The following is a 25,272-nucleotide window of genomic DNA, read 5'->3' as shown; positions in this document are numbered from 1 at the left end:
GAGAGCTAACCGCGGTGGAGGTTGGTACTCGGATTCTGATGGCGTTTCCGCAAACGGGACCTTTAAGTGGTCTTGTTGTGTAGGGGTTATCTCGCCTATCTAGAGAGTAGGAGGTTGAGGGTTCGAGTCCCTCCAAGACACGTGGATTCTTTTTCGCAAATTGCATATCAATTTCGAAACATGTGCTGTGCATATGCACAGCCAAGATATTTAACAAAAAAAATCATTCTACTGTTCAACTATTCAAATCTGAGCTATCATTCAATTTGATTCTAAAGCATATTCAAATAAAATTGCGCCAACCGATTAGCATGGTGATCGGAGGCATGGCGCCTGTTTGCCGCCTATTTGCAGCTCACATGCGAGCCATAATGAATTGAGCTTTCATAACAAATACTATAAACTTGAAATTGATACAGGAACGAACAGATTTTACGAACGCAAAAGAAACACGACACACGATCATAAATTAAAACAAAATTCAAGATTTTTATTTAAATTTTAATCGAAATAAACGTAAAACGTTACAGGGGAACAATGTTACTGCTTGTCAAAGTAGGGCACTTTGTATGAAAAATTTCCTCCGCTGCTATTATTCTGAATACAGGTGTATGTCAGGGATTTCGGAAAGAGACCAAAATCAACAAATTGCCTTGAATACGATTCAAAACAATGTAATCTACCTTATATAGCTTATTTTGATTGACACGTAAACATACCACAGCTAAAACTAAATAAAAATATTTAAACAAAAAAAACCTTTGGTATCGGTTTTGAAATTAATGATACACGGTACCTGATGACATTACTTGAATTATTTATCAACACTACATAAAATTTGATAACTGAAAATTAAGTACATTCAGAACTCATCCAAATAAAACAAAATATCTCAAACTAATGTGAAAAATAAAAATAATAAAAAACAACATCCAAAAAGACATAAAAAATACTTATAAAATCTCGAAACGCGTGCTAAGCTCATTAATATCTATTATTACTACACGGGTTGGTTTGTCGACTTGCTATTCAGGTACTCGCGAGCGCTATTGATCACATTGGGAATTGTGCTTTTGCAATACACAATGTACTGTTCGTAGAATCCTTGTTCATCGAGATTATTCCTGCAGGAGAGTGGTGTTTTATTTTACATGAGATTAAATATTAGCTAGCTACAACTTACATGACATTTTCGACAATTTCGTTTCCTTCAATCAGTCGAGGTTCGTTATCAACCAATTCATACAGTGGCACATTCCGCGGGGCCATCTGGCTGGCGAATGGAATTCGCTTCCGTACCTGGAAGAACCCCTCTGGTCCAAAACGTTTGTTAAGTTCTTCGACTTCTTCGTCGCATGATCCATCGGTCGATTCGTGAATTCGGGAATATAACTGTCGACTTCGGATGCGCGCAAACAATTGCTGGGCGGCCTGGAGGTTCGAACTTTCGCTACTGGTTTCTATCAGGTTAACGATGCTGTCGTCCAGGTACAGATAAACATCCGGCGATTGGTGGGCTTCGGAGATTTTTGTTCTGGAAGGTAAATGAATGGAGAACAGTTTTTATGTTGTCGCAAAAATAAATAACAAAGGGGACACTGAAATTTGAAAAGAAAAATATGCTGCATCTAGTATGGGTGAATATTCTACTAACCCTTTCAATCTGAATCCAGCTTCTTCCGCCAATGTTAAAGCGTCGATCACCCTAAAAATACATTCAAAGCTTATTCATTATAATGTAATTCGATCACTCTGGTCTGTGACTCACATATTTTCCAAACCCAGTATTGTAGGATGCTGATAGCATTCGATGTGCAGTTTGGTACGTGCTTCGAACAAAGCCACTATCGCACGATAGTCCTTAGCCCGGTAACCAATATGAGTGGTACCTGAATCATCTCGTACTACCCGTGCATGGTCGAATAGGCGCACAAAGTCCGTCCGAATCTGAACGGCACTACCCAAGTAAAACAAATCTCGTAACAAGTAGTCCCATTTGTCCACATCGATCTTGAAGCGCTTATTGTGTACAATCTCCGAGAGGTACATAGTATCCGGCGTCAGCAAAGTGTTGAGAGCCTCCTGATTACCGGTTATCAAAGCACAGATCAACTGTTCGGCGTAGTAATGCTCAGGTGCTTCCAGAGACAATTTGATTCCGTTGTTCGCGAACAACTGACACGCCATTTCGATAGACGATTGCTCGTGCTATAAGAGAAAATATTTTTGTTGATATTATTTATTTTAAAATATGTAATGTCCAACGACGTTCATCATACCGTCCAATGCTTATCACTGCCTCTGTTTACAAATTCCTCCCACATATGAGAGAATGGCCCGTGGCCAATGTCGTGTAGCAAACCGGCCAACTGTAAGCATGAAACATCATTAGCTCCTGGATCAAACAAAATGCAAGAATTGTAGACGTTGGTTACTTACGACAACACACTTTCGATGTATGAGACTTATCTGCACACCGGAGTTTCGTTCCAGCGTTTTCAAAAGCTTATCAGCGGAATAACAAACCCTACGATGAAGATGAATATCATATGAAAACAATTACCGACCCTAGCCGAGGCATCAACCTACTAAGAACTTACCCTAGGCAGTGCTCGAACCGAGTGTGGGTGCCAGAGGGAAACACTTTCGAGCTGGTCCCGAGCTGTTTGAGGTTTCGAAGGCGTTGAAATTCCAGCGTATCGACTATTTCTTGTACGTATGCTGGGTACGTTACTTTGCCGTGCACGGAATCACAGATCGTCCACCCGTTTTCCATGGCTTTCAAAGATACCGATAATACTGAAACAGAGAAAAGAATGGTTAAAATTTATGTAAATGTAAATGTAAATATAAAATGTAAATTAGAAAAATTCGTAGAGAATTATCCAGATATATGAGAATTTACTAATTGATTGTTTTCTCAGAATTCTTATGTGGGATGATTTTTTTGGTTTTGATAGTAAGGAACACATTTGTTTTATTGAGTTTTGACAAATATTATTGAAATTAGGGTTCTAAGCATTGTTCTCTAGATTCTTTCCTTCAGATAGATTAATGAAAATAAAGCTCATCGATTGCTTCAAACTCTGCTGGTTGTACCAAGAATCATGAAAATAAGTGTCGTTTAGAAGAAAATGCATTTGGAGTATGATTTACGTTTATTGATTAACTGTTCTGAACTGTGGGACAATTTTGTTTTCATGAAATTCATCCCTTCAGCACGATTTTCTGACACAAAATCCAAACTTTTGAAATCCGAAACAGAAAACTACCCTGATTCCGATCGTCCAGATTTTGTGCTTGCGTATTCTATTGGTAGTATTTGACTTGACCAAATAATTAAATGTTATTTAAAGTGATTGCCAATACCAATAATGCGACTATAAAATGAAAAGTGAACTAAATTTCGATTTGGTAATGAATTTCTTTTCTCCAAACTTACGCTTTGCAATATCATAGAAAACTGGCATTATAATATTTGTTATAAAAATAGGGTGAAAACTAAGCTGCTATTTGAAAGAGCCACATCATTCGTAGTGAAAAGAATTTTCTTTTTGAATGAATCATTCGTTCTCATTAACTACGCATCGCAGCGATATGATTTCTAGGACAAAATAGAGCATTTTTTAGATATATGTCAGTGAAGGAATAAATGCGTAAAAATCTATATTAGATTTTTATACGCTTGTTTTTTTTATTCCTTCCTTTATTTAACAGGCACTCTGTGTTACTTAACCGCTACTGTGCCGACATCTACTGTGGTATTCTGCTGCCAGAATCCTCACAGAATCTATTTTTAGATATTCCATTATTCATTGTTGTTGTCGTTGCTGGTCCATCTCACCGTGAGTCCATTGTGTTCATTTGTCCGTGTCGTGAATCCAATGATCGTTGCGTATTGTTCGGTTGCCATTTATCCGGGTACGTTGGAGGAATGCCTCCGAGAAGAACAATTTGTCAGTCGTCATCAGGCAGTCGTAACGGTAAGGGCGCTTCCCCAATACGCCACCGTATAGGCTGCGGCTGGTTTTGGTGGAGGGGGCTGGGAATCGAACCCATGACCATTCGCTTGTAAGACGAACGTGTAGCCAACTACGCTACGAGACCCCCCATATACGCTTGTTATTTACTTCCATTTCCAGGAGGGCCCTTATATTACCAAGGTAAATTATTGTTTAACATGATCAATGATAAATCGTTTTGAACCAATTTGTGACACCAGTTAAACTTGTTCATTCACATAACAAGTTTTAATTTTAGTATGTGTTGGGATAGAATTGGGTGTATTGTATATGTGCATAAGATTATGATGCAGTGCATAATCTCCATCTAAGCCTTTCTTAGCTGTTAATAAATTTATCGAGTTCGGCTTCGTTATGCTCTTTGACGCTTCAGCTCCAATAAACAAGTTATTTAGACTATAACTTGGTAATAATCGATCCCCCCTTAGTTTTTTTATGATGATTGGAAGAAAAAAAATCCAGGAATCTTATTTAATATGGCACATCTACATCCCCGCAACTACGACGTCGTAGCACTGCAGTAAATCTGCTGGAAAGGACAGAAAGTGTGGAAAAGCGTGCATCGAGCGGCTACCTTCTACCAAAGCTGTGGCTTCATAGTGTTGGGTAAGATGCGCCAATCAACGCAAGGATATGCAAGCTGAGGATTAAAGGCCGATTCTTCAACTGTAGCATCATCAACGTGCACAGCCCACACGAAGGGAGACCCGACGACGAGAAAGAAGCGTTCTACGCACAGCTGGAGCAGACATACGATGGATGCCCACTGCGGGACGTCAAAATCGTCATCGGTGACATGAACGCTCAGGTAGGAAGGGAGGAAATGTATAGACCGGTCATCGGACCGGATAGTCTGCATACCGTATCGAACGACAACGGCCAACGATGCATAAACTTTGCAACCTCTCGCGGAATGGTAGTCCGAAGCACTTTCTTCCCCCGCAAGAATATCCACAAGGCCACATGGAAATCACCTTATCAAGTAACGGAAAACCAAATCGACCATGTTCTAATCGACGGTAAATTCTTCTCCGACATCACGAACGTACGCACTTACCGCAGTGCGAATATTGAATCCGACTACTACCTCGTTGCAGTATGTCAAAACTCTCGACGGTATACAACACGCGTCGGAGTCGTCCGCCGCGGCTAAACATTGGGCGGCTACAAGGCGGTAGACTAGCCCAAGACTACGCACAGCAGCTGGAAGTGGCACTCCCAACGGAAGAGCAGCTAGGCGCAGCGTCTCTTGAAGATGGCTGGAGAGATATTCGATCCTCCATTGGAAGCACAGCAACCGATTCACTAGGCACGGTGCCCCCGAATCAGAGAAACGACTGGTATGACGGCGAATATGAGCAGTTAGTTGAAGAGAAGAATGCAACATGGGCGAGATTGCTGCAACACCGCACGAGGGCAAACGAAGCACGATACAAACGGGCGTGGAACAGACAGAACTCGATTTTTCGGAGAAAAAAGCGCCAGCAGGAAGATTGAGACCGTGAAGAGACGGAGGAACTGTACCGCGCTAATAACGCACTAAAGTTCTATGAGAAGTTAAATCGGTCACGTAAGGGCCACGTGTCACAGCCCGATATGTGTAAGGACATAAACCGGAACCTTCTTACAAACGAGCGTGAGGTGATCCAAAGGTGGCGGCAGCACTACGAAGAGCACCTGAAAGGCGATATGACAGACAACGGTGTCGGTATGAATATGAACCTAAGAGCACGCGCGCAGGACATGCGACTTCCGGCTCCGAATCTCCAGGAAATCCAGGAGATCGGCCGGCTGAGAACAACAAAGCCCCTGGAGTTGACCAACTACCGGGAGAGCTGTTTAAACTCGGTGGTGAGGCACTGGCTAGAGCGCTGCACTGTGTGATTATTAAGGTTTGGGAGGATGAGGTTCTGCCGCAGGAGTGGATGGAAGGTGTCATGTGTCCCATCTACAAAAAGGGCGATAAGCTGGATTGTGGCAACTACCGCGCAATCACGTGCTGAACGCCGCCTACAAGATACTCTCCCAAATTTTATGCCGCCGACTAACACCAATTGCAAGAGAGTTCGTGGCGCGGTACCAGGCAGGATTTATGGATGAACGCTCTACCACAGACCAGGTGTTCACCGTACGTCAGGTATTGCAGAAATGCCGCGAATACAACGTGCCCACACATCATCTATTTATCGACTACAAAGCCGCATGGGACCAGCTATGGCAGCTAACGAAAACGGATTTCCGGATAAACTGATACGGTTGATCAAGGCGACGATGGATCGGTTGATGTGCGTAGTTCGAGTTTCAGGGGCATTCATTCAGGGGCAGAAAATACATTTAATTATAATTATAAAAACTATAGTGAAGAATGTAAAGTACATTAGTTTAAAAATTCGAAAAGTTACAAAAATATGAATGATACCAGAAAGTAATGTGGAATCTACGTGACACTCTAGTGGAATGATAGAAGTTCATTTTTCGTCACTCATGGTGCTGATGTTGTTGATTGTAATAAAATGCATTTTACTGCTGCATTGCATTCAATCGCGCCTTCGCACGTATGACATGTGTACATTGTAAAGATTAAGCACGCTAACGTTAAGACTTTGAATTATTAGTGTGGAGTCCAATTGTGGAAGATAAACTGATTATAAATGTAGCGAATCAGATTCAATCACACATTACTATGCATGTTCAAGACGTCGACGCCACAGGGCAGACGGCGCAGATACAACCACGCTTTGCGTGAGAGACCCAAATATGCGATAAGCCAGAAGAATACTGTGAGGCAAAGTAGCAACGTACGCCTATAAGCATTGCTATGGTATTCGCTGTTTATTTGTATCGAACAAACACAGCAGCTTCTGATTCAATCTCCATAGTAACGAAACTAGAATGTTGTCTGCTTCGATTTTAGATCCAATAATGCCATTGAAGCACGTAGAAGAATAGACCTTCTTTATCAACACAACATCTATATATTGAAGTAGCTGCTGACCTTCGCTGTTCGTCATTAATCTCGACAACTTATCACAATTCTAAGAAATACCTAATCTAAATAGCTTACTTTGTCACAGGTTTACTCAAGTAAAATGCTTTGTTGTGTTAACACTTACCGTTAATAGTAGTTAATTTAATAGAAATCTGCTACAACCACATAAACTGATCCAAAATGGTCATGAACGCACTTTGACTGCAGCCACGAATGAAAGATCACACGGTTCAATGTCGAGGAATCTTTTTCTTGAAAATTCATGAACACATACGGCACTCTCCGAAGAATGCTGGATCAACTTCTATGTAGCAACGAACGGCCCTGTCGATCACCACTGAATCCACAACCGCACTCGAAGATTTCCACAACAGTACTGCGATTGGTGAGTGAACAGCGCGGGTGGCGGGCCTTGTAATTATTGCTTCCACCAAGCACGAGGGATCAACACTCTTGGTGCTTACCAAACGGCAGCAGCAGTAGCGGGGAAACAATGAGAACTGAGTCCAACTGGAACCGGAATTGGATTTTCCCTTCGCGAATTATTAGAATTCGATCCCATCCAATAGGAATTAAGCTGATCCAATAAGGCTGCGAACAGAAACAAAGGCGCTCGCTATATGACTTTTGATGAATGACGGATCTAGCTCTTGACGTTTGGCGGAATTTCGTTCCTCTTGTCAATATTGTGAGCAAGCGAAACACTGCCTCATCGACCTAAGTTCACTTTGAAGAAGCACACGCGCGGGAGAGGTCTCGATTTAAGGCAGCTTCACACCTCATCTGCAGATTTTGTATTAGGGGTCGTACACTAATTATGTAAACACTTATGGGGGGAGGGGGGTCTGCCATTTTCTTACGCCCCATATAAATAAAAAATTATTTGTATGGGAAAAATCTTACATGGGGGGAGGGGGTGTTGAAAAACCCAGAAAATTTGCTTTCGTAATTAATGCACGGCCCCTTATGGAGTTTTTCACATCAAGAATATTGATGAAAATCATAAGAAGTCTTATGTTTTATTGTTTTCTTTAAATAACTCCTACGAACTTCATAAGATACAAAAATGAATTCCATAACAGGGCAATAATTATCATAAGAGGCACAATGACAATGAAATTCTCGAGCTTAGTTTCATAGGGGCGTAACTGTATTGATCGATTTCTCTTCGTCGATGTTTTCTTTTTACTATTATACGGAATTTCGCTCGTTTGTTGATGATTTAATGGTTTGGTGTGATAAAGGATGATTGTATCTTACACCAGAAACAATAATCACGGTTGTAGCTTTTGAAACAATTGAGTTATTAACAAAATATAAAATCAATTAAGAGAAATCGATCAATACAGTTACGCCCCTATGAAACTAAGCGCGAGAATTGGAATATATTTTATTCTCGCTTCATAAGATGATGCTTATGATGTTCCTAAGATATTTTAGTTGAGTGTGGTCAAAATAATTGACCTTTTCCGTCTAAAAGAACCCACATTTTTGACGCCTCTAAAACCTTGGTGATATAATTTGTTACAAAGAATACAAAACTCAATCCAAGTTTATTTTTATTGTTTCCCTTAATTAAAACCATTAAAACTATACTTCTCAATATAATATCTGAAACGAACATAATAACAATCTTCAGTGTTTGGCTCCGGCACAATAAAGGAAATTTTGGCTTCAGTTTGACAACCAAATCGATTCTTTTCACACCACCAGAAATAATCGATTGAGCGAATAAAAAAATTGACGGGAAAGGTCAATTAAATTGAACGGGCATTCACAAATCATATTTAACGCCAAAATTGACCATTTTTAACACAATGCGACAATTTTTTTTGTATGGAAGGGGCTTAAAATTTGTATAGGCTGTAACGCGCAGACATATACACTCTCAGTTGATCATAAAACATGCTCAAAATTAAACACTCCAATATATAAAATTTCAGTATTTTCTTCGACATAAATTATATTGACTACCGCGGAACTAGTGTGCATGGACTCTAAATTGTATGAGCTAACTTGTCGCCTTCATCAAACAGGAACAAAAGTTGTTAAATTGCCGGGTGCCGCCAAAAACAACTCGCAGAACAGAACCAACTGTTTTGGTCCGCAGATTGTATTTTAGGTAAAATTAAATAATCACATTGTTTTCTTAAAGCTTCAAAAAATGCCTGAATCTCGTATTAACGAAGGCGCTTCTGGTTCCGGTTCTTCGAAGGACTCTGCTGCCAGCAAAAAGAAAAGTCTGCCCTGGTAAGCAACAATGTCGAACTTACATATCCCCAATCGCTTCATCCTTCGGTTTGATATTGTATAGGATCGAGAAGTACCGACCACAAAAATTCGAGGAAATCGTTGGAAACGAGGACACCGTTAGCCGGCTCGGTGTTTTTGCCACCCAAGGGAATGCTCCGAACATCATCATAGCCGTAAGTATTTTCACTTTACCTATACCTATGTTAGTTGATGCCACACTTGACTGGCCCAGAAAACAAAAGATCGAATTCTGCGATGTGTGGTTTCGCGCGCGCTCAAACATATGGAGAGGAACGGGCGCATCAACACACATCTAAGCCAACTTTGATAACATGCGCACGTTATTCATGACAGACAATCAATGAATTCCAAAGTGCACAACCCAACTTTTTCAGCCGAAATCTACAACGAACTTTGTATAATGTTCTGGTGAATTAAACATATCAATTGCCTTTGTAGCAATTCTGAGCTCAATCGGGCATACCGAACCAATTTCCTGAACGAGACAGTGACGGAGGTGTATTTTCATATGCATTTTGGCTGAAACCACCATACAAACTTCAAATCAAATGCGCCAGCTAATGCAAGAAGCTGCTTAAGTGAAAAACGTACTCTTAATGGAAATTTCGTTTACTTGGGTAAAATTACAATCATCGGGGGTGCCCCGTAGAATTCGACAATGTTTTTTTCCCATTCAAGGCTGGGCCAGTAAAGAGATTCAAATTTTGACTTTTTTGCCCCCCGATGCTTAAACGATCGTTTTTGCCATTTAAATAATCCTCCTAAATTTTTAGCAACTTTGGATGTAATTTGACTGTGCACACGTCATTTGAAGTTTGTATGGAAATTACTGTGAAAACTGACCCTTATGTGGAAGACCGTTCCGTGAGGTGGCCCATGAACTAGGGTAAAGTGACCAATAGTGGACCCTCCAGCCATTTTTGCATTATTACTGCACAATGTCAACTTTTCGCTATGAAATTCTATCGGGAGAACCTACCTTACAGTCCTATGATTTGATTACATTCGTTGGAAATGCTATGGAAAGTCAAATTAGATGATTTTTTACAATTCTATAAAAAATAAACACGAGAGTGTCCATTATAGGAATATTTTGGGGGGTCCATAATAGGAAAGAAGAACGTCCCGAAACGGGACATGAAAATCAAATGATGTGTCGACTATAGGGAAGCAATTTCCTATTATGGACCCCCAGGGGTCTACTAAAGGACGAATTCAGTTAGACTTTAAAATGTTATTTCAACGAATAACGTCGTGTATTTGGGTGTTTTATGTATGTATCGTAAAGAGGGGATGCAGAGCTTGTTGTTAGATATCAAGCAGAGTTATTATTTTGAAAATTTCTAAGCCGTATGACAGGAAGAGCAAAATTCCGCTACCCCATTTTACCCTATTTAAATATAATCAACACATTGCCTACACAGAATACAGTAATATCCCGATTTTATCACCTCCCCTGGTGAAACATATGGAGAAAACATATGGGTAAAAAAAAATATTTTAAATTTTTTATTCCATTTCACAAATATGAATCACTAGCAGACCCGACGAACTTTGTTTCGCCTAAAATTGATTTATTCTCTGATTAGTTCTCGAGTTAAGCAGAAATGTGTGTTTCATTTGTATGGGAGTCCCCTTTCCAAAGAGGGGAAGGAGTCTCAAACCATCTTAAGAACCTTCCCCGACCCCAAAAACCTCTGCATGTAAATTTTCACGCCGATCGGTTCAGTAGTTTCCGAGTCTATAAGGGTCAGACAGACAGAAATTCATTTTTATGTATATAGAAGAATTAAGATTATGTATATAGATTTCTCGCTTAACTTTTCAAAAGGACCTAAGTAACATTTTTTTCATGATTTAATTTGCATACTGCAATCAATAGCTTTCATGTTGTTCTGTTGATTGCGCTGTTCAAATTAATTCATGAAAAAAATGTTACTTAGGACCTTTTGAAAAGTTAAGCGAGATTTTATGCCTTTCACTGAAAATAATCCACACGATCGAACATAATGCAAAAACATGATGAACTCAGTTTCCTTGACATACAAATTATTTGATGAAGTTCCCATCACTTCGATAGATCTAACACATTTTGTTTACTGCAATTTACAATGAATTTGCAACGCTCTGAGCAAATAAATTTTCTTTTGGAAATCCATGGGACATTAACGTGTAACACAAGACGATTCTTACTAAATGTAAAGCCACAACAATCGAACGTGTTTGGCATGTCGATTTTGCTACAACCAACAAAGTAATATTTATTTTGATATTTACGTTGAAGCTTGACATTTGAGCGGCGAACTGAGAAGTTAATTCCATTTTACTCGCAGTTTAAGTTCAAAATAAAACTAATTTCGACAATAAAAATGTTAATTTCTCCTCGGAATTCATTCGCTGAAAAATATTGTCCAATAATTTTAAGTAGGTAAGTGTTTGAACTACATTGGGATGTGTATTCATAATTCAAAATTATGTATTCACTTCACAGCAAAATGATTGTCCTCAGCTGTAGGCCAGGCCAGTGGAAATCATTTCTGGCACAGTTTCAACAAAAACCGAGACCAAAACCATAACAGGTAATACCGCAAGTAATCTAATGCTATTATAATATAGAGTGAAACTTTTCCAGCTTTAGCTCGCAAAATAAACTACCATGAATTGCCAGCTGCCGAACCCGTGACCCCGGAAAACTCAGCAATCACCCGACAGCCAGGGTCTTCTTTCATCAATCGTAAAATAAGAATAGAATATTTTTTTCAGGAAATGTTTTATTCTGGCAATAAATTGTAAACTGAGAATAAACAGACATGTTATATAAAAATTAAAAATCAGTTGTTCATTGGTGTATTAAGATGAGAATAACTGAGAAAACGAAAAAAAGATAAAAATGGTTTCTTTTAAATATAACTTTTACGCAATATAATTTTATTGATTGAAACTGTGGAAAAGTTACATTTTCGTACATTGATTTATTATGTTATCCACGTTATTGTCATTGGAGAAAATAGAAGTAAATTTTCAAATCGCCCACCATATGTTAACGTGTAATACTAGTTGATTCATAAAGGGACACAAGTAGTGAAAAATAACGTGTGTGACATGTGGAATAGTGGTTTAGAATTATTTCAGTGTGGAAAGGCAGAATGTGTGAACGGTACCAGTTTTTTTTTTTGTCGAGAATGCTTATAGAATCCTTCCCAGGTACTCAGAAGTCATTCATAATAAACTACTAGCGGTTATTTCATGGAAATCAACGATGTTTGCAGTATTATTTATGAAAATAAAAAGAATGACTCAAATTTTCAAAAAAATTTGGGTGGACAAAATCGGGTAGAAAACGTGACAAAATCGGGTCGAAAACGTGATAAAATCGGGAGTGACAAAATCGGGTCAATACTGTACTTCTCAAGCTGAAAGGCAGTTGTTGTTGCGAAGCGATTTCTCGTTTGGAGGCAAAGTTATGAAGAAAACAAAAATGCTCATTATTGATATTGATGTTATTCTTTTACGTGTTAAATCGAATTTCCCACGATTCAGTATTTTTTTTTAATAACTTTTCTTGCGAGCATCAAATCGTTTCGCAACAAAGACGACCTGTTTCCTTGTAAAATTTCTTATGCTGCCGATGTACTCATATGTTTTTAGAGCTTTAATGGTAGTGTTGGGGAACGGTTTTTCATGAAAGTTACTGTTTTCATAGCAATTTTCATACAAACTTCAAACCGCGCGTGCTCACTCAATTTACATCCAAATTAGCTAAAAATTTAGGAGGGTGAATAAAAAGGCAAATGCAATCGTTTAAGCATCGGGGGGCAAGAAAGTCAAAATTTGAATCACTCTACTGGGCCAGTCTAATGCCACACACATAAGCTTCGCACATAATTTTTTGTAACATAGGGAAAATTGGGGCAAGATCGCCATATGGGCCAACGTTATGACTTAAGTGAGCATTATATTTACATTATTATTACGAGGGATGGTAAACAATAATGTAAAAGGGCTATACTAAAAAACGCACTTAGAGAACTTCACATGTTCTTGAAAATTTAATATTGATTTTAGGATGGTTTAGTTAAAATTTGAATTTTCTTATAATTTTGTAGTCTACATAATTAAACCTTAAAGCCAAAATTACTCATTTTTCAGCATAAATTTATATTTACCAAGGCTTCCATATAACAATAGCCTATACACATTGATAATTTGAGGAGATTAACAGTAATTATGATCGATAGGATATAAATCTTTAGACATACGTCGACTTGGAGCGGTATTGCCAATAGTCGCCAACCCTTAAAAGCATTTCAAAAATCTATTTTGATGATTCTGCCTGAATAAGAGATGACTTATGTCGTTTTCGTTTATTTCGAAAGGTGTACACCGGCGTTGCAACAATTGCCACCGCAAATACGAATGGTTTGGGTGCAACTTTTTGACTTCCAAAGTGTCAACACATGTTTTCGGCAAATTGAAAACGTAGGGGACCCGGGGCAGATTGGACACCCCCAATATTTTTGTTAATTCAATCATTTCTCTACCATTGTTTTATTTTCTTAGCGCATGAATTTGACGAAAAAGTTAGAATGTCTTCCAAATGATTAAAACTTATAAGTTTCACCTCCCATAAAATAAGCTTTACTTTACCATAGAAGATGATTTTTAAATTATTGGTCATCCCACAGCAAAATTCTGTTATTTACAGTGCTCTGGCATGCATTTGTGACAATTTATCTTTGATTTATACAAAATTTCCAACAGTTTTTAAATATGTTCACCTGTTGCTGCAAACTGAACACTCTATATGGGGGTAGAACAAACACCTTAAAAATTAAAAACATAACCTCAAACTCATCGAACTGGGCTTTCATATCGTGTTATTTTCGTGTTATCATGGGCGGTATTATAAATCGCTATACAAGTTTCAGTATTTACATATATACCATAGAAGTCGCTGAAAGTGCAACAAAAAAGGAAGTGTTTTGTATAGATTTGGCAATCTCGTTGGCAAGTTGATCGGTACAAGCCATTGGAAGGATTGGCGATGCCAATAGCGTGGATAAGAGCTTCCATATAAAAAAAATACATATATGTATGAGGCCGGCTGAAAGTGGCAAATGTGGCGTTACGTAATCAATCTTCTTCTTTTCACCATGGAATTAAAATAGAAAACGACCATATATGACCTCGCTTAAGAAGAGGGAAATAGATTTTCGGATGTTAATGATCCAAACACAATTTTAGGTATCTCATACAAAAACATGACAAACAATTGGGTAATATTTCTGTTGGATGATCCATAAAATAGGTTACGATGGCATATATTCACGAGTAAGATAATTTTCCGCCCCATGGGGGTGTCCAATCTGCCCCGCTACCTTCCCGAGAGTTATTATAAATTAACTATTACAAAATCTTCCTATTTGATTGAAATTGCCTTATTTTCAATACGATTCAAGCCATTGATTGAAACCTTAGGGTGGTTCAAAAAATTGATTTTGCTCCACAGCGCTAATTTAATTCTTTACCATGTTCTGAGTGTCCTCTGAAAATTTGAGCTCATTTGGATTAAAACTGATTTAGCACAAGCCGTTTCAAGTTTGCATGCAAATTAGTATCGGGAAATTATTTTTTTCATTATACTGTTAATGACGTTTCCCCATTAAGCGCAGGTTAAAAGAAAACCTAAATAGCTGAAAGGAATACAGTCAAACCTCCATGAGTCGATGTTCTATGACTCGATATCGACTCAAGGAAGCAAATTATGCCATATTAAAAAATATTTTCTGGGTTACTGTGATGGTCCCTTCGAACAGCTTTTCAAGGAATTTCTTTTCCACATCTCGGTATTTCCATGAGTCGATGGTCCCTTCAATATCGACTCATGGAGGTTTGACTGTATTCAACAGCTTTCACTCAGTGAAAACCGCATCTCAATTAATCGTTCCAATAATTAGTAATCGAATTTAATCTGTACCGTGGTTTTCTGGAGCTAATTGCATAACTCCTCAACAGGCAACATTGCTGCTCGTGGCGCGAAAGATTGCACACACAAATTCAGGCTACTATGTTGCACTGCACATTTCAGTGAAGTTTAACGAGCATGACTAAAGATTCGCAACCTGTCTTAAAATCGATTACTTATTACTGAGGCGGTTAATCAACATGCGTTTTCCGTTGGGTGAAAGCTGTTGAGTATTCCTTTTAGCTATGTAGGTTTTCTTTTAACCTGCGCATAATAGGCAAGCGTCATTAACAGTATTTTAAAGTATGGGGAAAAATTAAATTTCCCCATACTAATTTGCATGCAAACTTGAAACATGATAAAGAATCAGATAAGCACTGTGGAGCAAAATCGATTTTTTGAACCACCCTAGGGCCCTCCTTAGCCGTGCGGTAAGACGCGCGGCTACAAAGCAAGACCATGCTGAGGGTGGTTGGGTTCGATTCCCGGTGCCGGTCTAGGCAATTTTCGGATTGGAAATTGTCTCGACTTCCCTGGGCATAAAAGTATCATCGTGTTAGCCTCATGATATACGAATGCAAAAATGGTGCCTTGGCTTAGAAACCTGTGGAAGTGCTTAATGAACACTAAGCTGCGAGGAGGCTCTGTCCCAGTGTGGGGATGTAATGCCAATAAGAAGAAGAAGAAGAAGTGTCCATATTGCCCCTTGTTCCCCAAAAAATGGTTTCTTATGCGTTTTGTTTATTGTTAGTAACATATTTAAATGTAGAAAAATATTTTAAAAAACAAAGGGCCCTTGTAGGATTTGATAAATTATAAATGCTAGAAATTTATAAAATCTATCCGTGGAAAAGTTATTGAATTCCAATCATATTATTTGTTTATATTTATTTGAAAACATGTAAAATCGAAAATTGATTCAAATACCACCATCGGGAGTGACGATGAGTTATGAATGAGTCATTGCTGTTACTGACGGCCAAGAGGTTGATAAACAAAATCGTTCAAAAGGAGTTTAGTTTCTTTTCTACTAAAAACATTCTAAGTTATTGAAACAGCGACCTATTCTCAACACCATTTGTCACCCCGGAGATGATGCTTGATGATGTTGTAACAGCTCTCCCTAATAAAGACACACAAAAAAGTATTGATTAGGCAGTGGTAATGAAAACACGTCTGGATTTGTTAAGTGTTACATTGGAAGTGGTGAAAATATTTTATTGAAGAAAACTTATGCCTACTATAATTTGTTATTCTAGGTTGCTATGCTGCTACTCTTCGGTTGCTATCCAACAAAAAGTTCAGCGGGAAATTTTTCGCGAACAAAATTAATCGTCTACTTTGAGCGGCACACTAGGAGTTAACTTTCGGAAATCAGTATGGTGAAAGGCATCTTAAGTTTAATATCTCGAAAATAATTACCTTAATCGAAAAAATATTTGGTAGGGGTAGTAGCAGACACCTTCCTACATAACTGGTACCAAATAGATTTTCGTGAAAAGTTGAGAAAACCTGCGTTAGATGTCTTTCGCCATACAAACTTCAGGTGGTTAACTCATGCTGACTATTTTCACATATACCTACGTTAGCGCCTGGATATGGCAGTGGCGGGTAGGAAACCAACTACTGTATGTGATTCATTCTTCACTTCGCCATATTTCTCCAGCACTATTATAGCTACTTCATGAGCAGTAACCTCAGGGGGTAGGTCGTGCACGCGCACACATTGAATGTAGTCCCCCGCATGAGACATGCATACAGCGGCGTCTTTTCCATCCGCATAATGAAAAATTAGATCCTCCGAGTTGGAAGTCAATACACGCAGCATTGCTTCCTCCGTTTTACTCGATGAACACGGCTTTCTCTTGAGATATTCTATAAACAGCCTCAATGAATGAGATACAGTGGTTGGTTTCCTACCCTCCACTGCCGTATCCAGGCGCTAACGTATATGTAAAAATAGCCAGCATGAGTTAACCACCTGAAGTTTGTATGGCGAAAAACATCTAACGCAGTCTAAGACGAATTAAGTACTGTCCATTTAATTCCACCAGTTAATTTTCGTTATCTTTGCAGATACGTATTTCGACCACAACTGTGTGGTCGTCTTCAGTGTCTTGTACTTGACTCGACTTGTCGATAACGATAATTAACTGGTGGAATTAAATGGACAGTACTTAATTCGTCTTAGACGGTTGAATACATTCCACTAAAAGAGCTAAATATATTTTCCCATCTAACGCAGGTTTTCTCAACAGCAGGAACTTTTCACGAAAATCTATTTGGTAACAGTTATGTTATGAAAACTTATTTGTGAATATGTACGTTATGTGGAAGATATTGATTTGGAAAATGTATTGGAGGTAACCACTTTCCCTTCGATGGGACTCGAACCCATGGGACAGCCGCCAGACATTCTAAATACTCACGCTCCTCTAATGTGAACGTGTACTATACACATGTGGTAGTGTTGGCTTGAGAAATGGATTGCGAGTGATTTGACTATGCGTCCAATTTGGGAATCTCGAGCTCGTTCAGTAGCCGCTAGGTTGCGAAGGCCGACGGAGGTCAATTAATGAATCGCCTGCTTTGAGCGTGCTTACAGCGGCACACTAAGAGTTAACTTTTGGAAATCAGTTAGTATGACGAAAGGCATCTAATGTTTAATATCTCGAAAATAAGCACCTTAATCAAAAAAATATTTGGTAGGCGTAGTAGCGGACACCTTCCTACATGTCTGGTACCAAATAGTTTTTCGTGAAAAGTTCCTACTGTTGAGAAAACCCACGTTACATGTCTTTCGCCATACAGACTTCAGGTGGTTAACTCATGCTGGCTATTTTTACATATACGATAGCGCATGGATACGGCAGCGGCAGGTAGGAAACCAACCACTGTATATGATTCATTATTGACAGTGGCTGATTTTCTTCCCGCCACTGCCACATCCAGGCTCTATCGTATATGCGCAAATAGCCAGCGTGAGTTAACCGCCAGAAATTTGTATGGCGAAAGACATCCAACGTGGGTTTTCTCAAAATTAGGAAATTTTTATGAAAAACTATTTGGTACCGGTTATGAAGGATGGTGTCCGCTCCTACGCCTTCTAAACATTTTTTCGATTAAGGTGCTTAGTTTTGAGAAATACTGATTTCAGAAAGTTAACACCTAGTGTGCCGCTGTAAGCACGCTCACGCAGGCGATTCATTGATGGCAAAGACAATGTACTGAAAAATAACAGACCGCTACCGCGTGGTTCGTACCGAACAAACAACTTGTTACTCTGTCGAGAGCTGAAAGCAGACTGGTGATCATCTGCTTTGAGCGTGCTTACAGCGGCACACTAGGCGTTAACTTTTGGAAATCAGTATGGCGAAAGGCATCTAATGGAACGTACACACGGTCAAGCAGTTAGACCAACATTGACTCCACCTCTCGTTTGTTCAAACATCCATCAAGTTTTACCAACAGCGGCACGAACAATCAATTTATTCGACCAACAATATCACACACGAACGACCGAAGCGCCAACTTGAGCATCAACCATCAAAAAATATATGGGGGTTTGTGCAACTTCACTACAAATGCTCAAACATGTTCGGCGAACCTTGACTCCACCCCCGACAACTCAAACCAAAATCAAACCATTTTAATTTTTTCCAACCGAGCCGCCAACTGTCAAATGGTTGTTCGAACAACTTCACACACGTTCAAACAAAGCAGCAACCGAAGGGTTTTCGTGGGGGCGGAGTCAATGTTCGTCAAACTGCTTGACTGGTGTGTACGTTGCATAATGTTTAATATCTCGACAATAAGCGCCTTAATCGAAAAAATATTTGGTAGGCGTAGTAGCGGACACCTTCCTACATAACCAAATAGTTTTTCGTGAAAAGTTCCTACTGTTGAGAAAACCCGCGTTAGATGTCCTTCGCCATACAAACTTCAGGTGGTTAACTCATGGCAGGCTATTTTTACATATACGATAGCGTTTGGATGCTGACAGCGGTGCGACGGGTAGGAAACCAGCCGCTGTATGTGATTCATTGGGAAGACCAACAAACTTACAACTGAACCGAATGACGGTTAACTAAAGACTAATTAATTGATTCTCTTCTTACCGACTAGTTAAATAAAATTTGCTTGTTTCGATTTGTTATCTCTGACAGGGCCCTCCTGGGGTAGGCAAAACAACCACGATCCTCTGTCTGGCAAGAATCCTTCTGGGAGAGAACTTCCGGGAGGCAGTACTTGAACTCAACGCATCGAACGAACGTGGCATCGATGTGGTGCGAAACAAGATCAAAATGTTCGCTCAGCAAAAGGTGACACTGCCCCGGGGACGACATAAGATTGTGATTCTGGATGAGGCTGACAGCATGACAGAAGGCGCCCAACAGGCGCTGAGAAGAACCATGGAAATCTACAGCAATACGACCCGCTTTGCTTTGGCCTGCAACACGAGTGAGAAGATCATCGAACCAATCCAGTCTCGTTGCGCCATGTTGAGATTTTCCAAGCTCTCGGACGCACAGGTTCTGGCCAAGCTGATCGAAGTATGTCAGAAGGAAGGATTGAGTTACGATGAGGATGGGTTGGAAGCAATTGTGTTCACAGCTCAGGGTGACATGAGACAGGCGCTCAACAATCTACAATCCACGGCGAACGGGTTCGGACACATCAGTGGAGTGAATGTATTCAAGGTCTGTGACGAACCGCATCCAATGTTGGTGCAAGATATGTTGGAGCATTGCATTAAGGGTGATATCCATAAGGCATACAAAGTCATGGCCAAGTTGTGGCGACTGGGATATGCCGCAGAGGATATTATCGGAAATGTGTTCAGGGTTTGCAAACGAATCAACATGAACGAGAAGCTAAAGTTGTGCTTCATCCGGGAGATTGGAGAGGCGCACATGAAAATCGTGGATGGACTTAACTCGCTGCTTCAAATGTCTGGATTGTTGGCCAAATTGTGCGAAGTTTCCTACGACTACTCGTAAGTTATTACTTTTGATGAATAAGATAAGTTTAATTTTTACGAATGAATTGATGAATGAATGAAATAATTTAGTCCGAAAGCCAAGAGTTTGCACTTCAATTCCAGTTTATTGTTAGCAGTAAAAATTGTTACAATTACTAAATGCTATTCCTTCGTGTCTATAGTTCCAGTTTGGTCTTGATGGTTTTTCTATTAAATTTGATTTCTACCAGACAAAAAGTTGTTGAACTTTCAAAATTTCAAGTGATTGTGTTATTGGCAAATTTGGATTTAACCTCGAATCTTACCTACATTACGACAAGACTTTTGCTTACCGCATTTTACACTACAAGCCTACAAAAATAATACCGAGTTCAGATCCGAAACCTTTAAAAAGTTTCATTAGCGTTGATCATCACCATCTCTTTCTGCTTTTGTACACCTACAACAACACTATAAAAGCTGTCCGTGGTTCGAAAAAGTGAACCTCACATCGCTCATACAAACGAACATCAATCGACAGACAACATGACAAACAAACATCCAAATTATGGAGCATTGATCAACGCCAGCTTTTCGTAAATACTGGTTAGTTCGTTGTACAACTGTTTTCTTAGCTCATCGGACGTTCCCAGCGGACGCGATCGAGATGTATCCCGGTCCTGGGTTGGATTCGCGCAACGCTCCAGCAGCATATGCAGCCGATCTGGTGTCTTTTGCGTTATCAGAATACCAGGATAGCGTTTCGATCCAAGGAATATCTGCAAAAAAACGGTTTTCAATAAACTTTGTTTTCAATTAAATAATTGTTACCATTACCATTTTATACTAGGCCGTAGGCCCTATTTAAACAATTATAACACTCCATTACCCACCTTATCACAAACAATCTGCACGTTATTGTTCTTCACCGGAGACTCGCATCGACTTTTTTCCACGTTGCACTCAGATTTACAGTGCATAAAATTGCAATGCTCATCGCGCGTGCAATAACTTCCGCTTGAAATCTTCCTATTGATTGTATACTCGGTGAAGACGAACCTCAGGTCATCGTATTTTAATCGATTGTTGTTAATCCCAAACCGGTTCAAATCAACGTGGCACATTTGAATTCCATGTTGGTCCAACTCATCCATATAATCCAGAATCAGCACGGCCATTTTGATGTGGTACCGCCAGCGGTCCAGTGCAATGTGATTCCCAAAGTACGATCGGTTCTCATCGAACTCTACCGCGTTCAACTTCTCCGAGGCAAACATCTCTGCGCAATTTCCTTCCACGTACGGGAAAAGATCGTTCTCGTTGAACATAACTGCCATCACGAACTCGTGATTCTGAATCAGGTTCCAGCTGTCCCGCATGCTGTGATGGAACATCGGTAAGTTCTCCTTATGGGTCAGTCGCATCAAGGTGCGGATTTTTTCGTAGGGCACTTGCAGGTTGTACTTATTCGATATGTACCGCTTGACAATATTCTCGTACTCAATCTCCGTGGGATAGTGTTCCTTGTGGTAGTAGCTGTCCACCCAGAATAGCTTCTCATAGTTTTCATTGGGCACTGCTTGCTGAAAAGTTACAAAGTAGGTTAACCGAATATGCTTCCGCCTCGAGCTGTAGTGGATTATACACTCACAATCACAGTTAGGGGAGTGTCCTGCCTTTTGACCTGGAACCGGTTAGGATGATGAATCTCAAGGCTTGGTTGAGGGCAGCGAAGGTCCCAGAAAACGCCGCTGCGACTGCAAAATTCTGGACACATGCTTCCGGAGAGGCTCTGCCGCTGGCACTGTGAATGGAATTAGAATGGATATATTGGGCAATTCAAATGTCATATTCCACAGTTAATTATTATTCCTATAACGTACGTAGTACGTAGTACCTTCATACAAGTTAATAACATTTCAACCAATTATTTTTCAGATATTTTCAAAACAAAAACTGCTATTATTTTGAACAATTTGACCTAGTGTGCCTCCTTAGCCGTGCGGTAAGGTTCACAGAGCATATGGCGGAAGTAAGCAAGGCGAAAAAGGAAATTGATAAGGGATTGCATTGCGAATTTAGATCTAAGGTAGCAGAACATGTATACACAGACAAACAGACGTAAAAGCCTTAACATTTTCTGAAAAATTTATCGTTCAACTCATCTACCACCATCTTGCGAGCATGTTACACGTACGACGGTCGACGAAAGGCGCTGGAGTGAAGTGTCAAACTCGAAGGACTACGACTCCAGCGCCTCTAGTTGTGAAACGCGCAATCAATCAAATTCAAATTGATCGTTAAAGCCATGGTCGATGGTAATTTCTCTAGTGTTACGTCTGTTTGTCTGTGATGTATATAAGGAAAATCACCCAATTACGACATCAAATATTAGAATGTTAGGAAACGTCTCTACACCGTGGAAACTTGATGTGGCTGAGAGCTTGGAAATCTACCGCCTAGTACAAACCTCGCTGTTGAATAAAGATCAAGGAAACGGCAGCTCTTGGCTCTTCAAGTTTCTACCTAAGCAATAAGATAATTAGTTAGTGTAGGTATATGAGGCAATTAGATTAGGTACCTAGCGTAGTATAAATAGCATAAGCTGGGATTGTTTTCTTCAAGTCAAGTCAAGTACGAGACACTGAAGACGACCTTACAGTTGAGGTCGAAATACGTATATGTAAAATTAATACGATTTGGTGGAATTGTACTAAACTCGTCTTATGACAGAGCAAAGTTTTGCTGATTTCCAGCGAAATAAAATTAGTGCGCACCCAGATAAAAAATGACGTCCGTATCAGTTCCGAAAAGACCCTGATTAACGGTTGCATTAATTAATTCTTAGAAACTGTTCACAGATATTTAACGCAGCGCAGTTCTTAGAAGTCGAAAACTCTGTTTGGTTCGGGTAGGGTGACCATATTGAATTTTCACAATCATGAGAAAAAGGAGGACAGGTTAATTGAAAAATATAAAATAAATTTTCAGAAATGGAAATAGTCGATTCAAGAACAAAACAGCGGTCGAAAAATGTATATCTTCAAAATAAAAATTAGACAATTTATTATATAGAAAAGAACGAATTTCGTTATCTTCTATTCTGAACATTTTCAGCATGATTGACAATCAAACAAAATATTGCTGGTTGTTCGCAACAAAATCTTAATATGCTGGAAGACTAACTCTTCAACTTAATATCTATGACTTGTCTTCCCAATAAAAATATTGCTAAGCGTTCATACTTCTTTGCGTATGAATAGCAAAAACTGAATAAGTATCTTTTGCTTATTAAATATGGAAGCGTAATATGTATCGTTTGCTTATTAATTATACTATATTATACCATTGGTTCCTTTATAATAAAATAGATTAAATTTCTACAGTGGATTCAATTACACATTGCTCTCAAAATGTCTTGAAAAGAAGGACATTTTAGTTAAAAAAGGAAGACATGTCCTCCTTTAGGATACCATATGGTCACCCTAGGTTTGGGTGATCCTGAAGCCGTATCCTATACTTAGTATGCAAGATAAGCAACTCATGTAGACTTCTTGACTTCTAATTACTGCGCTGCGTTATCTCCGATTAGCAGATAGCAACCTTTAATGACAATCATAACCGTTTGTTTCAGTGGGTTTCAGTGTTGATTTGATGGCCAGCAAAAACATTTCTTTTTCGGTTTTTTCAGTTGTTTTTACTTGTATATTGTATTGTTTTGTGTTCATGGAAGTTTAGTCATCACTGGCAACAAACTGTTTTGGAAACGCAATATCTGCAAACATAGCTCAAGGTATGATGTTCAACCGGTGTGAACCGGTGTCAGCAGAAGTGTCTCCTCCTACCGAGGTAGGTTTTACTTACACGAACGACCATGCCTCGAAAAAAGTCGGAACACGATTTTCAAATCACTATATCTCAGCTGGGGCCTTCTTTAGCCGTGCGGTAAGACGCGCGGCTACAAAGCAAGACCATGCTGAGGGGTGGCTGGGTTCGATTCCCGGTGCAGGTCTAGACAATTTTCGGATTAGAAATTGTCTCGACTTCCCTGGGCATAAAAGTATCATCGTGTTAGCCTCATGATATACGAATGCAAAAATTGTAACTTGGCTTAAGAACCTCGCAACTGCGTGGAAGTGCTTAAAGAACACTAAGCTGCGAGGCGGCTCTGACCCAGTGTGGGATGTAATGCCAATAAGAAGAAGAAATCTCAGCTGTTAATGAACCGATTTGAACAATTTTGGAACTTGGGAGTTATTGAGACCTCCAATAGGACCTACCGGGATCTCAAAACGTAGCAGCAAGTCGTGATTTTCATACCAATTGCGTGGTTGGTGCTCACCAGCTCGATGTTAATGGTGATATAAGTATGATATTTTGGAATCCGTGAGATTTAGAAAGTTGCAGTCTTCCACAAACTTGTTCAAGAGGTCAATACGTAACTCTCGCAGATCATATTATTTCAGAACTCATCCGCTTGGCGGCGGTAGTTCATATGGGAATGTTCGTTGAGTTGGATATTTTGGAATCCGTAATATTTAGAAAAATGCCGTCTTCTTGTTTCTTAGAAGGAAGTGGAGAATTCAGAGACTCCCCCTTCCTCTTCCCCTCTAAATTTCCGAATGAGTTTCTAAAGAAATTTTCAAAGGAACTCCTGAATAGGGTTACAAATCAAGACAAAATTTTCAAAACGACTTATCTGCTTTTGTAAACAAAGATTCAAAAGACGATTCGGCGAATCTGAGAGCTCTCCCATGCAAACCAACACCATCAACAGGTAGCGGAAACCTTCACCTACCTATTGGTGGTGTTGGTTTGCGTGGGAGAGCTGTCAGATTCCTCAAATCGTCGTTTGAATCTTTGTGTACAAAAGCAGATAAGTCGTTTTGAAAATTTTGTCTTGAAATAATAATAATATTTCAGACTAAGGCCGGAGTGGCCTGTGCTGCACATAAAAGTCTTCTCCATTCACCTCGGTCCATGGCTGCACTTCGCCAACCACGCAGTCTGTGGAGGGTCCTCCACCTGATCGATCCACCTTGCCCGCTGTGCACCTCGCCTT

At 39.6% G+C, this 25,272-nt stretch overlaps 3 protein-coding genes across 4 annotated transcripts in view; 1 reads left to right on the top strand and 2 right to left on the bottom strand.

The window, feature by feature from the left end:
* Positions 1–658: 658 nt before the first annotated feature.
* On the bottom strand, positions 659–7,634 carry LOC134214374 (deoxynucleoside triphosphate triphosphohydrolase SAMHD1 homolog). The gene is made up of 8 exons (XM_062693762.1): positions 7,136–7,634; positions 2,601–2,799; positions 2,440–2,527; positions 2,280–2,369; positions 1,769–2,208; positions 1,655–1,705; positions 1,184–1,534; positions 659–1,124 (listed from the first exon to the last, which is right to left on the bottom strand). The coding sequence occupies exons 2-8, from the start codon at positions 2,774–2,776 to the stop codon at positions 1,001–1,003; spliced, it is 1,320 nt and encodes a 439-aa protein (XP_062549746.1). The 5' UTR covers positions 2,777–2,799; positions 7,136–7,634; the 3' UTR covers positions 659–1,000.
* Positions 7,635–9,056: 1,422 nt separating this feature from the next.
* On the top strand, positions 9,057–20,296 carry LOC134218566 (replication factor C subunit 2). Its single transcript, XM_062697717.1, has 3 exons — positions 9,057–9,261; positions 9,326–9,437; positions 19,417–20,296. Exons 1-3 carry the CDS (start codon positions 9,176–9,178, stop codon positions 20,248–20,250), a joined length of 1,032 nt encoding a protein of 343 aa, XP_062553701.1. The 5' UTR covers positions 9,057–9,175; the 3' UTR covers positions 20,251–20,296.
* Positions 20,297–20,336: 40 nt separating this feature from the next.
* LOC134218564 (divergent protein kinase domain 1C) overlaps positions 20,337–25,272 on the bottom strand; it is a 32,090-nt gene continuing 27,154 nt past the window's right edge. For both annotated transcript variants that reach the window (XM_062697716.1, XM_062697715.1), the window contains exons 2-4: positions 21,862–22,014; positions 21,104–21,793; positions 20,337–20,989 (exon numbers count right to left, since the gene is read on the bottom strand). In XM_062697716.1, the coding sequence (XP_062553700.1) occupies positions 20,777–20,989; positions 21,104–21,793; positions 21,862–22,014 (1,056 nt within the window). In that variant the 3' untranslated portion in view covers positions 20,337–20,776. The remainder of the gene's footprint in view (positions 20,990–21,103; positions 21,794–21,861; positions 22,015–25,272) is intronic.

Source organism: Armigeres subalbatus, chromosome 2, assembly GCF_024139115.2.
Source record: "Armigeres subalbatus isolate Guangzhou_Male chromosome 2, GZ_Asu_2, whole genome shotgun sequence".
Taxonomy (NCBI): Eukaryota; Metazoa; Arthropoda; class Insecta; order Diptera; family Culicidae; genus Armigeres; species Armigeres subalbatus.
Note: the sequence above shows the minus strand (reverse complement) of the source record. Positions and strands in the feature narration are given on the sequence as shown.

What these genes read in the sequence shown, in the direction of transcription:
- LOC134214374 (XM_062693762.1), bottom strand. Translation starts at nt 2,776, where the DNA reads ATGGAAAACGGGTGGACGATCTGTGATTCCGTGCACGGCAAAGTAACG. An exon ending in GCTGGATTCAGATTGAAAGG is followed by an intron (nt 1,535 to 1,654) that starts GTTAGTAGAATA and finishes TTTACCTTCCAG; the next exon opens with AACAAAAATCTCCGAAGCCC. An exon ending in GAAATTGTCGAAAATGTCAT is followed by an intron (nt 1,125 to 1,183) that starts GTAAGTTGTAGC and finishes ACTCTCCTGCAG; the next exon opens with GAATAATCTCGATGAACAAG.
- LOC134218566 (XM_062697717.1), top strand. Translation starts at nt 9,176, where the DNA reads ATGCCTGAATCTCGTATTAACGAAGGCGCTTCTGGTTCCGGTTCTTCG. An exon ending in AAAAAGAAAAGTCTGCCCTG is followed by an intron (nt 9,262 to 9,325) that starts GTAAGCAACAAT and finishes GATATTGTATAG; the next exon opens with GATCGAGAAGTACCGACCAC. An exon ending in CTCCGAACATCATCATAGCC is followed by an intron (nt 9,438 to 19,416) that starts GTAAGTATTTTC and finishes TATCTCTGACAG; the next exon opens with GGCCCTCCTGGGGTAGGCAA.